The sequence below is a fragment of the Martes martes genome, assembly GCF_963455335.1.
Source record: "Martes martes genome assembly, chromosome: 1".
Taxonomy (NCBI): Eukaryota; Metazoa; Chordata; class Mammalia; order Carnivora; family Mustelidae; genus Martes; species Martes martes.
Window position 1 is genome coordinate 187,187,956 of NC_137888.1, and position 14,543 is coordinate 187,202,498.

A 14,543-nucleotide genomic window follows, 5' to 3' on the forward strand; every position below is an offset into this window, starting at 1 on the left:
TAGATTTGCTGACTTCAAATGCTTCCATCACTCCACATTGCTTACAATAAAATTACAACTCTGTAGCACAGCTACAAAGATTCATGTGATCTGGCTTCTGCCCACCTCCTCGGCCTCTTTTGTTGCTACATTTCCCTTCCTCCACTATTCCCAAGAGCATTGGGGACAATTCTCAGTCCACTGAATAAACCACTCTTTCCTGCATCAGAGGGCTTTCTCCCTGCCTGGAGCACCCCCCACTGCCTAGCTCTTCAAAAGGTTGCCTCCTTCCTTACATAGATGCTGCCCCCTCCCCAGAGAGCCCTTTCCTGACTGCTCATCTTCCTTCATTCACTACCCCAGCCGCCTGTCCACTAAATTTGATCACCAAGGAGAGAAAGAGAGAGGAATTTACAGAAATTTTGGCTTCTGTCTCCCACACTAGACTATGAAAACCCCTTGGGCATAGAAGCCTAAACTACTCTGTTCACTACCCTATACCCTGAGCCCAGCACAGAGACTCCCAGTACATTTCATTCCATACTGGTTGATTTCATAATTCCTCCTGAAAGCTGTGTAACCTCAGCCAAACATTCAACCTCTCTAAGCCCCCTAGTATGTCAGTGGAATAAGGTGAGAACACCTGCAGACAAGCACACAGGCACACACTTCTAACAAGGCCAGCAAGAACACAGTAAGCATGCTTTCTTTTTTCATCCTTTTGTGCCGACTTACTTAATCTGGCTTTCATCTATAGAGCTGACCCAGAATCGTATTACGGATGCAAACCAGGATATTAGTGTTAGAAGTGGCAAGTCCGGAAATCCTTAGCCTGAGTCAACAGAAGGTTCCACAGAATCCAGGAACCCCTTGAAATGCTTCGCAAATGTCGAGGTGGGGAAGGGCATATGTGCATTTTTCTGGAGACAAGAGTCCAAAGCATTCACCAACTTCTCAAAGCTGTCTTCACTTAGGAAAGTTAAGCGCCCTGGGCTAGTCAAACCCTTTTATTTTATAGGTGAGAAAACAGATTCCCATGAAAGGCAGGAAGCTTCCCCAGATCCACCCAGTTAGGTGGTGCCCAGGCACTATACGTTTGCCATGGGCCAGGGAGTGGTCCTGAGGACACAGTGAAGCCCTCTCCCTGACACTCCATGATAACCCTGATGAATTATTGCTCATCCTGCCCAGACAAGTGCACTGGGGCCCAGAGGAGTTAAGTAATGTGCCAGGGATGATGCTGACTCATCTCCTGGGCCATTTCCACTGTACCACTTCGTCCCTATGCAGAAATAAAACCCTTGGCTCTACTGTTGTGGGGAAGGCCACGGGCTTGCCACAGCCCCATACAGTTATTCATTTCTTAATAACTCATTCTCTCCTCCAACCCCATTATGTATTTTCCCAGATAAGAATGTACTCTTCCGGGGTGCCTAGGTGGCTCAGTGGGTTAAAGCCTCTGCCTTCGGCTCAGGTCATGATCCCAGGGTCCTCAGATTGAGCCCCGCATGGGGCTCTCTGCTCAGCAGGGAGCCTGCTTCCCCACCCCACCCCCTCTGCCTGCCTCTCTGACTGCTTGTCATCTCTGTCTGTCAAATAAATAAATAAAATCTTTTTAAAAAATAAATTTAAAAAAAAAAAAAGAATGTACTCTTCCTACCAAAGAAACTTTCCCCCAGTTGCGGTGGAATCAGCGTGGCTGGTCCTTGTGCCGGCTGGGGCGCCCTCTGCTGGCAGCACCTCCACACGCAGCAGCTGATGATGACTGCTTTCTTGTTTAAAGTGAAGCAATTTCTTGTACCCCTGAGGGAGTGTGTCTATGCTCTAACTGTTCCCAAGCTTAGCAGGACACAGCCACATTTAAAATCCCAGTGCTACATTCATTCATTCAACAATATCTAGCTTGTTCATTATGCTTCATTTTAAGCAACCTTTTTAATTGAAGAAATAATTCATCTACTGAAAAAAAAATTAATGGGTATTAGTGAAAATGAATTATTCCCCCCACCTTGCCCAAGTAGCTTTTCCAGAGAAAAACCTTGTTTTCACTTTATTGTGTATTCCTCACCCAATAGTCTAAGCATGTACAACCATAGCATACACAAACATATGTATATACATCGAAAGAAAGAAAGAAAGAAAAAAGAAAGAATAAGGAAGGAAGGAAAAGGTGAGCACAACTGGAAGTTACTGTATACATAGTGCTTTGTTCTTTACTTGAAATATTAATATATTTGAAGATCAGTCCATGTTAGCCCATGCTGACATGCTTCCTGTTTCACAGATGTGTAATATTTCATGTATAGATGTATCATAATATATTTAGATTGTTTCCAGCCTTTGTCTGTATAAGCAATGCTTCAATGAATAACCTTGAATTTATTTCTTTGCACATATGTGTGTGTGTGTGTATGTGTAGGATAGTTTTCAAAAAAATGTTTTGCTGAATGAAATTTGAATTTTGACAGATACTACCAAATTGTCCCTTAAAGAGTATATGCCAATTGATACTTCCACAAAAGGCATAAGTGAATGTTTCTTTAAACCCTTGCCAATACTGTAATATTATCAAACTTCTGTTCATGGGATAGGATTATGAGCCCATGGTGTACCATCATTTGTGACATGCATAGAACAAATGGAAATAATGACAGGCAAAAATGTCTGACTTCAAAAAACTTAAGGGATATAGACATAAAAACTAGAAATTATAGTGCAATGTGGTAAGTGGTCTCTAAAGAATACCAGGGAGCACACAGCAAGGGGATGTAACCCAGTCTGAAGGTCAGGGATGCCTTCCCGGAGTCGAAGGTAGATGCAGAAGTAAGGAGGATATATAGGCTAAGGCTTGGAGAGGACCAACCAGGTAAAAGCTCAGGGTACAGCAGCCCCCCACCCCAGAAGGACCTGCCCATGTGCCCAGGTAACTGAGAGAAGCTGGGACTGACCGGCATGCAGCTCACTGCACAGAGCGGCTTGTGTTCCCACATCAGCATCACCACATCAAAGCACAGCACACATGGGCCTCGGCTGAGATGACAAAGTGCTTGATTAGCAGCCTGGAATGTCCAGATGAGGTGTCTGGACTGCTCAGGGCTCATGTGCACCCAGGAGGACCCTAATAATTCAGCAGGCCTGACACATACAAAGGAGTCGTCGACCCGTCAGGCACATGGCAGGGTGGAGATGAAGATGGAGGAGAACTGCAGTGACCTCATCTCTCCATCCACCCCAGAGAGGAAGTCTCCCTGGGGAGCCACCACGTGGAAGAAGAAGTCTTTGTGGAGGGGCCAGTAATGAGCTGTGGTCATTTGTGTCGGCGAATGGACACCATATTGCCAGTGGGAAACACGCCCAGAATCCATATGGTGGAAGGCCTGTTAACGAGCTCCGGGTGCCCAGAGCGCTGCTCCTGCTTTGATTTTGCCAAATGGGCAGGAGCAGAAGGAGGCTCAGGGCCTTGCCTGCTGCTGTTCTGGCCCTGGTTGGGCTTTCTCTTACCAGCCCCTCCCCCTCCTGGCTTCCCAGCATATCAACCCCGCTCCCCAACCCCTCAGGCCAAACTAGCTCAGGAGACAGTGTCCACGTCCCTGGGATCAGCAGCAGCCCCTCTCCCCATCTCCCGAAAGCAGGGGTCTCAGGAAATGGAACACCATATAGAGAGACATATAGGGACAGGCATTCCCTTGAGGGGAGGGAGAGGTCCCCGCTGCCCAGCGGCACCCTGACTTCCTTGCCCCCAGCATCCTACAACATATTATACTTCGCTGGCACCAGTTATGTCAGTTAATCCACTTGGTGATAGAATTTTAACTAAATTAACCCTCGCAGAATGAGTAAGTGGCCTGCAAAGATTCCTACAGAAGTGCTATCATCTTAGGATGATGCTAGTATTGCATCCCTGGCAAACAGCATGAAAACGGTGGAGCTGACACCCGTCCTGCTAAGCAGGCGTGCTGTCATCCGCGTCGTGAGAGAAATTCACTGCCAAAGTCATCAGATAGGCTAGACGTCAGTCAAGAGATTCTGAAATGATTTACAAGACTACTTGAGATTTACTTCCAATGTCATGAACAGTGAGCCTTGCCCTAAATATATAGGATGCCCTTAAAATATAGCTAATCATAGTATAAAGCCACCACAATTAGCAAGATACTTGAAAATACAGCTTTTTATATTTAGCTCTTTTTTCTTTTTTTAAGATTTTATTTATTTATTTATTTATCTAACACAGAGAAATCGCAAGTAGGCAGAGAGGCAGGCAGAGCGGGGGCGGGACCAGGCTCCTTGCTGAGCAGAGAGCCCAATGCGGGGCTTGATTCCAGGACCCCGGGATCACGACCTGAGCCAAAGGCTCAGGCTTTAACCCACTGAGCCACCCAGGCGCCCCTATTTAGCTCATTTTTAAGACTTCTCTATTTACGTATATTTTCTGGTATATGTAACGATGTAATATATTAATACAAAGTAAGTGTATATGATGTAAACAATATAAATATGACATATTTATATAACATATAAATATACAATGATATTTTCTATATTTATGTATCAATGGTGTTGTATTTTTGTATCGACAGCAATGTATTTAGAGAGATTGGGCTACTGGGTCAACGAATTCTGCCGGCATAGGGCGTGATCAAAAAATCTTTGGCCGCCTCAGGTCTGAAAAATCAGGCCTCCTATTTCAATCCTGTCCTAAGACGTTGAGAAGACCCAAATTTTGCGTTTAGCAAAAATGGATCAATTTTTTTCCATCAGAGACAGAGGATGTAATGGGGGGGAGCGTGGAAATGGTCAGGCCTGGAACGAGGAGTGAAAAATCAGCACAAACAAGACACCTCAGAGCCGCCGATTTTATGTTTCCACCCAGCTCTCCCGCCCTTCCTGAGCTCTCGCGAGAAGCCTTCAGCTCACACCCACCCCGCGAGCTCTCGCGAGAAGCCCTCTGCTCCCGCCCAGCCCCACGAGCCAGGCTTATGGTAAGGCCGGGTTGTCGGCCTCTGAGACTCCAAACCTCTCCTGTCCCTTGCGGAGGGGTGAGGAACCCGGGAGAGAGGCTGCCTTCCCCAGCACCGAAAGAAAATAGCTGCTGTGAAAACAGCCGAAGCCCACAGGCAACAAACCAGGGCACGCTGTCACCACGAAAGCAAATCTTAACAAGCCCAGCTTTTGTTGCGCCTATATTTAGTGCCTGTTCCCTCAGCTGAGGGGATTTGCCACGTCGTTCACTCCTGAGGAACAGTGCATGTTCCTCAGATCCCATGTGGCTCTTGAAAATTCAGGTAGCAAAATGAAGAAGGGGGTGTGCTGAGTTACCCACTCCTTGCCCCACTTCCGGCCCCGGAAGCAGTGAGGACCAAGCAGGAGGCTCCCGTTGGGAGTGGCGTCTCTGAAGCACACAGTGAAAGACACTTTCGAAGAGCCCATCCTTCCCGCTGTGTCTGATGCCTTTCTGGCCCGGACAGAGTCGGTGTTGCGTGACAGAGATGCCACGTTCTGGCGAAATGCTGTGCCAATGTGTGAGTGTCAGCAAGACCCTTCCCTTGCGTAGGTCTCGCATTTCTCATCCCTCCCATAAAGTCCCTTCCATTTTCCCCTGCGGCCTTCCTCCTCCTGAAACAGGGGAAGGAACCCTGAGGAGTGGAAAGACGAGTGGGAGAGAGGTTCCCTGACGTGTAAGGATATTTCTTCCTTTGTGCATCCGTGTTCTTACAGGGAGAGAATCGTGTGTGAACATCGTCCATTCCGGGTTGCTTTAGGACTTTGGAATTTTAGGAAAAATGCAAAAACTGTATCACAGAAACCGTTGATCTCGACTTTTACTGAATTAGCCAGGGAGAGAGAGATAAGAGGGCAATAGAAAACCATTTCTGTCTTCGAGCTGGGCTGCTTGGCAAGAGGCAGACACGGCTGGTAGACAGAGCCTTGGATAGGAGTCTGATATCCAGGGTTCTGCTTTATTTAAAAGCCCTTAGCTATGGCAGCTGGACAAGACACTCAGCTTCTCAGCAGCAAAGTTTCTCATCTATTAAAAACACGCCCATGACCAGGTTTCCATTTTCTGGCTAAGATCATTGTCCTTTTTCTCTACAGGTTATTCTCCATCCCACCCCAAACAGCCCCAAACAGTCAGAGTGGCACAAAATGACAGTCTCCAAAAACTGCCCGGATCAAGACCTCAAAATCAAACTTGCTGTCCGAATGGATAAGCCTCAGAACATGAAGCATTCTGGGTAAGTGTTTCTTCTCTGAGTGGTAGTTTTAGGGAGATCTCCATCTGTTTCCTAAAATATTTTCTAAAAAGAAAAACTGTCTTCAGGGAAGTACATGGAAGGAAATAGAAAGGATTCATGAGAGATTACTATAAACTTCCTCAGTTCTTACGATTACTGCGTGTGCATTTGTGCTCTCCAGATAGAATAATTTCCTTCTTTTCTAATAGGATTTCCAGAACAATTCAAAATGTTCCCAGAAGCATGCTGGGTGGTTCTGGTTCAGGAGGTTTTACTGACTTCATGTACCTCTTCAGTGGCATCTAGATCTTTCAGACTGTGTATCTTCCGCTTGCATCTTTGTTAACAACCACGTCCAAGAGACGTGAGCAAGTGCCACAGGCGATATTCAGACGTTCAATTCACATTGAATCAGTGTTAGTGTTTGGTGTAGTCTTCAAATAAATGACCAAAACATAAAAAATGTATGATCACCTTCAGTTTCTTAAGGTTGAGAGGCATGAACAATTAAGTGATTTCAAGTAGCATAAAAAGAATAAGTAAAGTAAGTTTCATTTCACAGATCAGTGATTTGTACAGAAAATGTTTATTGACAACTGGGTATATGCCATGGCCTATTAAACTGCTTGGACCCCACTATCTCAGTAAATGTGGTCACTTGGAGAGAAGTTGGGCCATATAATTCCGAATGGGGGGATGTCGAACCAGTGGAAGGGAGTGGATTGCTTTTCAGGGATTCTGCAGGTACCAGTTGCCAACTGGGTATCATTCTGCTTAGCCCCTCTGCTCAGTAGAAACATCTTAATTCTCTTTGGGGTGTGTGCATTTATGAGATGGCTTAAAGTCATAAAATTGACATGAAAACTGAGAGTTGGTTATGTGCTAGAGGCTTGGGGAATGTAAAAACCCAAGACCAGGGACTAGCCACTGATTAAGACACTTATTTTTATTTTTTTTTAAAGATTTATTTTTTGTTTATTTGACAGAGAGAGAGATCACAAGTAGGCAGAGAGGCAGGCAGAGAGAGAGAGGCAGAAGCAGGCTCCCTGCCGAGCAGAAAGCCCGATGCGGGGCTCAATCCCAGGACCCTGAGATCATGACGTGAGCCGAAGGCAGAGGCTTAACCCACTGAGCCACCCAGGCACCCCATGAGTAAGACATTTAAATAGAGACTTTAAACAGGTCCAGGAGGGAACGGTCAGGACAGGAAGTACACTCCCCAGCAGATGAGCAGACCACAGCAACATGTGGTTGAGGAATAAAGAACAGCATTCTAGCTTTGGTGCCTTGGAGTTTTAGGGAACATGGAATGCTCAAGGTTCCAGAGAAAGATAGATACCTCCCACTCAGGGCACTGGAGGCAATCAGGCATGGGGAACTCCAGAAAAGAAAAGGTCTCCCAACAAGTGGGAGGCCCAGTACTGAACCTTAGCTCTGGCATGGATTTAGAGAATTTGCATGGCATTAACTCAAAGCCAAACTGTTCCCAGAGCCTGAGATGGGATTATGCCAAAACTCTTCTGCCTGAGGCCATGGGAAGGCTGTGGAGAGTGAGTCAGACCCTTGCTACACGTGTAATCTTTTTTCAGCTGTCCATGATGAAGGGCAGCTAGCTTCACTTCAATCAAGTTATTATCTCATGAAGATTCTCATGAAATGTTTGTGAAGTCAGCTTTCCTCCTCCTTACCATACTCCTGGCATATATTCCAAAAATATTCAGTGGAATTTCTCCCTCATATTTCTTCCCCCTTGATGTAAACATTCCAGTTTCGAGACAATAGGTTTGAGAATTCTTTTAGGTCTCTATAGCACATGGGAAAAGATTCTGAATATTTAGCAAAATACTGGCTCATAAATACTTAGTAACTATTTGCTAAAAGAACCAGAGTGTGAATGAATAGGATGGAAGGAGATGAGAGAGAGAAATGAGGAGAGTAGGATAGACCAAAGAGAGAGACAGAACTAAAGTATGACTAAATGTATGTGTCCTCAAAAGTTCAGTTTTTTTAAACTTCTGTCAAGGATCAGTACCTCAACCGACCTGCTCAGCCCCTTTGAAGCACCAAACGAGGAGTTTTTCAAGTACTCCCACATTTAAGCTCCATGGTACACCTTGCACGGGTATTAATTTCCCATGGAACACATTCCCATTTCCCACATTCTTTTCACTTACTGTGTTGGAAACTGAGGTAACTGATCTGAATTGACTAATTTTTCTGTTGATTCATTTGCAAAATTATTGAGACATTTTAGGCTACCTTGACCCTATGGATGACAGAAGAAATATGTAACTCCCTCCTGACAGTTTACATAGCTATTTAATATTACTGACTGCCATGTAAAAATCACTGCTCTGCTAGGAAATAACAAGGAAGGCCTCAAGGAGCCCTGAGAAGTAGGCAATGATTTTTTTACTAACACTGTCAGACCCAGTGCGGCCTAAATCAGGCATGCACAGCATTAGTTGTGCAAGGGATGACTCAAAGAAAATAAAAATGTTTACTGTGGACTGCAGTTTGTTTGTTTGTTTTTTTCATTTAAAGTTAAAATAGCTTCACTGAGCCCCGTTGTGTGGTGAAGGAGAGAAATATCAGAATAGTGTTAAAGCTTAAAGAATAGTAGAGAGAAGGAAATTTTAAAAAGTATGACTGAGGTTATAAATTGTATCTAGTTTCACATTTATTAAAACATAAAAGGAAAATCAGAATTACTGTGAATGAGTCCTTGTTGGTGGACTGTGGTTCCTTGAATGAACCACCGGGCCATTCAGAATAACTTTCCTTATTGAACAGAAAAATGTTAGTAAGAAAGTCAGTGCTAGGAGTGCCTGGGTGGCTCAGTGGGTTAAGCCGCTGCCTTCGGCTCAGGTCATGATCTCAGGGTCCTGGGATTGAGTCCCACATCGGACTCTCTGCTCAGCAGGGAGCCTGCTTCCCTCTCACTCTCTCTGCCTGTCTCTCTGCCTATTTGTGATCTCTCTCTGTCAAATAAATAAATAAATAAACCTTTAAAAAAAAAAAAGAAAGAAAGAAAGTCAGTGCTACTTTCTGGCCTTAAGACATTAGGATCTGGGCCTGTTTGACAATGAGCAAGTCCTCGGAGAGTAATTTTTCATATTTTACGTCCATATAGTGTTTTCAAGCTCAGCAAGTGTATTCACGTGCACTTTCTCGTTTTATCTCTGAAATAGCCTCATAGAGACTAGGTATCATTATATTCCCATCTCCAATGGCCTCTCCCTTCACCCAGTTGCTCAGACCAAGAAACTTGGGGTTATCTTGGACATTTCTCTTTCGCTTTTGCTCCTCATCTCATCCAACAGCAAATTCTGTTCACTGCAAATAAGATAAACCTACAGTTCAACCTCTCCTCACCACCACTATATCACCATTTGGACACAAGTCTCCAATTCTCTTCCCCTTCATTTGTGCCCTTACTCTGTAAGCAGTCCCCCCACTGCTGTCCTTGCTTCCCTGTACTCTGTTTCCCACCAGGAAGCAAGAGTAATTTTTGAAAAACATTTATTTGTTTGTTTGTTTGTTTATTATTTATTCATTTGAGAGAGAGAGAGAGAGAGTACAAGCAAAAGGAGGGCAGAGGGAGAGAGAGAATCTCAAGCTGACTCCATGGAGCCCGATGTGGGCCTCAAATCCCAGGACCCCAAGATTGTGACCTGAGCTGAAATCAAGAGTCAGTGTTTAACCAACTGAGCCACCCAGGCACCCAAGAGTAATATTATTTAACACAGAAGTCAGCTCATGCCACTCCAATGCTGGAAAACCTCCAATGATTCCCCATCTCAGAGTAAAACCCTTTGTTGTTACCATGGCTATAAAGACTCCGCTACCTCCCTGACCTTGATTACTCCTCCAGCCACACGGGCCTCCCTGCTCTTCCCCAATGACTCCAGGTGCGGGGCGCCTGGGTGGCTCAGTGGGTTAAAGCCTCTGCCTTCGGCTCAGGTCGTGATCCCAGGATCCTGGGATAGAGCCCCGCATCAGGCTCTCTGCTCAGCAGGGAGTCTGCTCTCCCTCTCTCTGCCTGCCTCTCTGCCTACTTGTGATCTCTGTCTGTCAAATAAATAAATAAAATCTTAAAAAAAAAAAAAAAAGACTCCAGGTGCATCCGCACCTCAGGGCCCTTGTCCCCACCTTTCCCTTGGATTCATCTTCTTCTTCACACAGCTTTCTACATTGCTCACCTGATTTCTGCAGGTCTCTGTACCATATCATAATGCCATCCTTTCCTGCCCCACTTGTGTCCTCTCTCTTTCTCTTACTGTGCCTTATTTTCAGGATTGCCCTTATCACAATCTCACACACCATATATTTCTTTGTTTATTGGTTTGTTGTCTCTCTTCCCCCATTGAACTGTGAGTTCCTTGTCACTAAGGACATTTGTCCCCCCTATTCAAAGTAGCTATTACAGGGCCTGCCATGTAGTAAAAGTTCAGTAAATTAATCTAATCGCTGTGTAAATGAATAAGTGAGTGAATTAATTGCCGCTTTACACATAGAGAAACATGTGGAGTGGTGAACAGACTTGTCCAAATGAAATTAAACATTGAAGCCAGGTCTAGAATTGTGTTATTCCTACCTTAACAAAGGACCCAAAACTTAAAAGAATTGCAGAGCTCCCCTGATGCCACTTTGGATTCAGTCAGTGAACCATAGTACACCAACCCAGAGTAATTTACAGCAAATCTGATTTTCCTGTTATGCTTCAACAAAATGTGAAGGGGATACAGTTTATAAGTCTCAGCCATGCTTCTTAAAAATACCCTCTCTTCTTCCATTTTCTTAGCTGTGCCACTACTGTAGACCTTGTTCTTCAAAACTATCACACTTGTCTCTCCTCCCTGAAAATCTCCAAAACACCACTCAGATTGGCACAGACTCTCAAACAAGACTACTACTACTGACCTAATTGAATATTTTCAGGATTCCATATTCTCTCTCTTTTGGCTTATTCTCTATAAATGTCAATTAGTTTAAGTTGGTTGACAGTGTTGTTGAAATTGTCCAAATACAGACTTTCTAGCAATTATTGAGAGAAAAGTATTGTAATCTCTGACTTTAATTATAGATATTTCTGTTCCTTCTTATAATTCTGTCCACGCTTGTCTCATTTACTTTGAAGCTCTATTCTTAGATGCATAAACGTTTGAGGCTATTATGTCTTCTTGATGAATTGACCCTTTTTTTTATTATGAAATGTTCTTCTTTATCCTCAGGAATATTCTTTGCCCTGAAATTTACTTTGTGAGACAGTAATATAGCCACTCCAGCTTTTTAAAAGACTAATGTTAGCATGGCAAATCCTTTCGATCCTACTATTTTTAACTCATGCCTTTAGAGTTAAAGTATATTTCTTGTAGGCAGCATGAAATTAGCTCTAGCCTTTTAAATCCAATCTTAAGATCTCTGCCTTTGAATTGGAATATTTAACCTATTTATATTTAATGTGATTGTTGATATAATTAGGTTTAAATTAAATTGCTATTTGTCACCTTGCTTTTTTGTTTTCTCTTTATTCCATCTGATCTTTGTCCTCTTTTCCTCCTTTTTTTTTTTTTTTTGCCTTCTTTTGGACTAATTGAATACTTTTATGATTCTGTTTTATCTTCCCTGTTGTATTATTGTCTATAAATGCCAGCTAGGTCAATCACCTAGGATGTAGTTCTTGGCACTAACCACTTACTGGCTGTAGGCAAGTTGCTTAACCTCTGTGAACCTCATTTTGCTCAGCATAAAATGGAGCTCGTGATAGTTTTGCCTCATAAGATTGTTGAGATAATTAAATGAGTTAATACATGTAAAGCATTTAGAACAGGGGCTGATACGTGGTTAGGGCTACAGCTATATAAGAGTTGGTGGTGGAGACTGTTGTCACCATTGTTTGCTTTCATTCATTTATTGTGCTTCTCCCCAGCCCATGCTTCTTTCTGTTGGGCTGCTGCATGAAGACTAAAGCATCTGGAGTCTTAGCACCCTCCATGTTCTCATTCTTTCTCCCAGGAGGGGAGGGATGCCTCCCAGTGGGAATCTTGGTTTTGTCTCAGTGTGACTGCTCTTCTTAGAAGAAATTCACATGAAGAATTTCTAGCAGGAAAGAAAATTTTTTTAAAAGGCCCTGCCTCATCCCCACTTGTGATGGACTAGGTGCCATGACAGCATAGGGACACAGAGGAAAACAAATGCAGCCCCTCCTCCCTCAGGACTGAGTCTTATCTCCACCTAGACCAGAATGGCACCAACTCCTCATTTTCTAGGTTTTTCATTGACTTCTGGGTCCACAGCCCCCAAGGTTGAAGCCTCAACCTATACCTGGTTTCCATGTCCCTCTCAGCCATCTTTACCCTTCGTATGGTGTCCAGGGACAGGTGAGTCTGGCAGATGTCCTGAGGGGAGCACATAACCTTCTCCCTGTACCAGGTACTCATCCATCCTGGGAAAAGACATACAATAAAAAATTTCCTCATGAATTGCTATGGAGCACCACCATGTGCACACCTAGTGCTAAGCACAGAAGATACTTAATAAATAGGGCTGAGTTATTCATTCATTAACACTCACAAACATCAGGTGAAGGAAGACCATCCCATTTTCTTTTATATATACAACTCACAAGTTACAAGAATTACTAGGGATGTTGCCCTTCCAAGGAATCCCAAGGCAGAGGGATGCTGAAGCCAGGGGGCCATGAAAGACCAAAGAGCATCTTTTTCTTCTCTGTTTAGTCCTTCATAGTTCACTCTGGCTTCTCATCTAACTAAAATGCCCCCAGCAAATGACAGGGGTGTCAATGACCCACTGGCATAGGTTTTACAAAAATAGTACAAGCAAGGATAGGTTAGAATCACAAGGCAAAATGTAGCCTGGAGCTCCAAACCCAGACATGCGTACTGTTTTATTTCCCAATAGATGTGCACCCCAAAGCCGAATGTAAGTTCAAATGAATTCAAAGATGAATCCTTTGCAAAGTTGGTAGTTACATGTTCTTTGTACTAGAACTACTATTTCTGCCACTGCTGCTGCTGTTACTAAGGATAACGCCAACCAGCAGTATTGCCTAATGTAACCAAGCACTTACCATGTGCCGTCTGTGCTAAACTCACCATGCGTGCTCTCCCTGAGTCCTTACAACAACATCACATATTATCCCTGTTTTGCAGCTGAGGAAACTGAGGCACAACACAGCTAAGCAAAAGAACAGTTGATGGCAGGGACAGAATTCCCACATGAGTTTTTCTACTCTGAGCCTAAGGTATAACCACTAGGCTAAATACCTGTTCACAACTCTAGAATGCTGATTTTTCTATTTGTAAATCCAAATCTCCACAATCCTCATGGCCTGAAGAGAGAGTTGAAGGCCACTCGTGCCCATGCAGATAGATCTGCCTGTAGTGCGAGGAGCTGGAGGGGAAAGCCACCTAGATGTCTGCAGGGACAGATCTCCCATCTGCTCCAGGTACTTCTCATTCTGTCTACTGAGCACATTTCAATCTAAGAGAACACAGAGCTGGAGCTGACTAGACAAAAATGATACAGTGCAGCCCTCAGTTTTTCTCGGTTTTGACACCTTCTGTTATGTGCCAAATTAGCAATAAATTCTGAGGAAAACCTCTGAGGGAAAGCCCCTCCTTCACACAAACCAACTGATACTTTGCTAAGGAGGATTGTTGATTTTTCTCTGATCCCACTCAGCTTTCCCTTTCAGAAGCCTTTCACCAGAGAAGCTCACTTGGAAAAGCAATTTGTGTTCTCATTTGGGTGAAGACACCAAAGTTTGTCCTCATCTAAAATGGGAGGAAGAATAGCAGCGTTTGAGGGGTACTCTGGAAACCCGGCTGTTCTGAATTTCCATTCTGGCTGTGTCTTTCACCAACTGCAGAATCCTGAGCAGGTTCCTGCAACTTCAGTTTCCTCAACTGTAAAATAGTAGCAGTGATGTCATGAAGTAGCTCATAAGTGTTTGCTTTGTGCCAGGTGTCGTTCTGACCACTGTAGATTCCAGTCACTGTTTAATCCTCCCAACAGTCCTTGAAGTAGCTCCTGATATTGTGCCCATTGCACAGATGAGAGGCTGAGGCAGAGATATGCCTAGTAACTTACTGATGGTTGCACATACAGGTAGGTGACATGGCTCCAGATTCAAGGCCTTAACCCCTCCAGGTAGTACAATAAATTCAAGGAAAGGACCTGGCACAGCATAACACAGTAGTAAAACATGGCCAAGCAGTAGCTAGGATCTTTATTCTGAAGGGAGAATTAATGCCTCAGTACGAGTCACGCTCTGTGGGTTTTCGTGCACTCCTTTTCCTGCTT

The 14,543-nt window shown here is 44.0% G+C and overlaps 1 protein-coding gene across 1 annotated transcript in view; it reads left to right on the forward strand.

Annotated features, from left to right (window-relative positions):
- The window catches only part of CADPS (calcium dependent secretion activator), a gene marked incomplete at its 5' end in the record, with an annotated part of 471,496 nt that overhangs the window by 282,615 nt on the left and 174,338 nt on the right, over positions 1–14,543 (forward strand). The window contains one exon of the mRNA XM_080812815.1: positions 6,076–6,215. Within this exon, the coding sequence (XP_080668941.1) occupies positions 6,076–6,215 (140 nt within the window). The remainder of the gene's footprint in view (positions 1–6,075; positions 6,216–14,543) is intronic.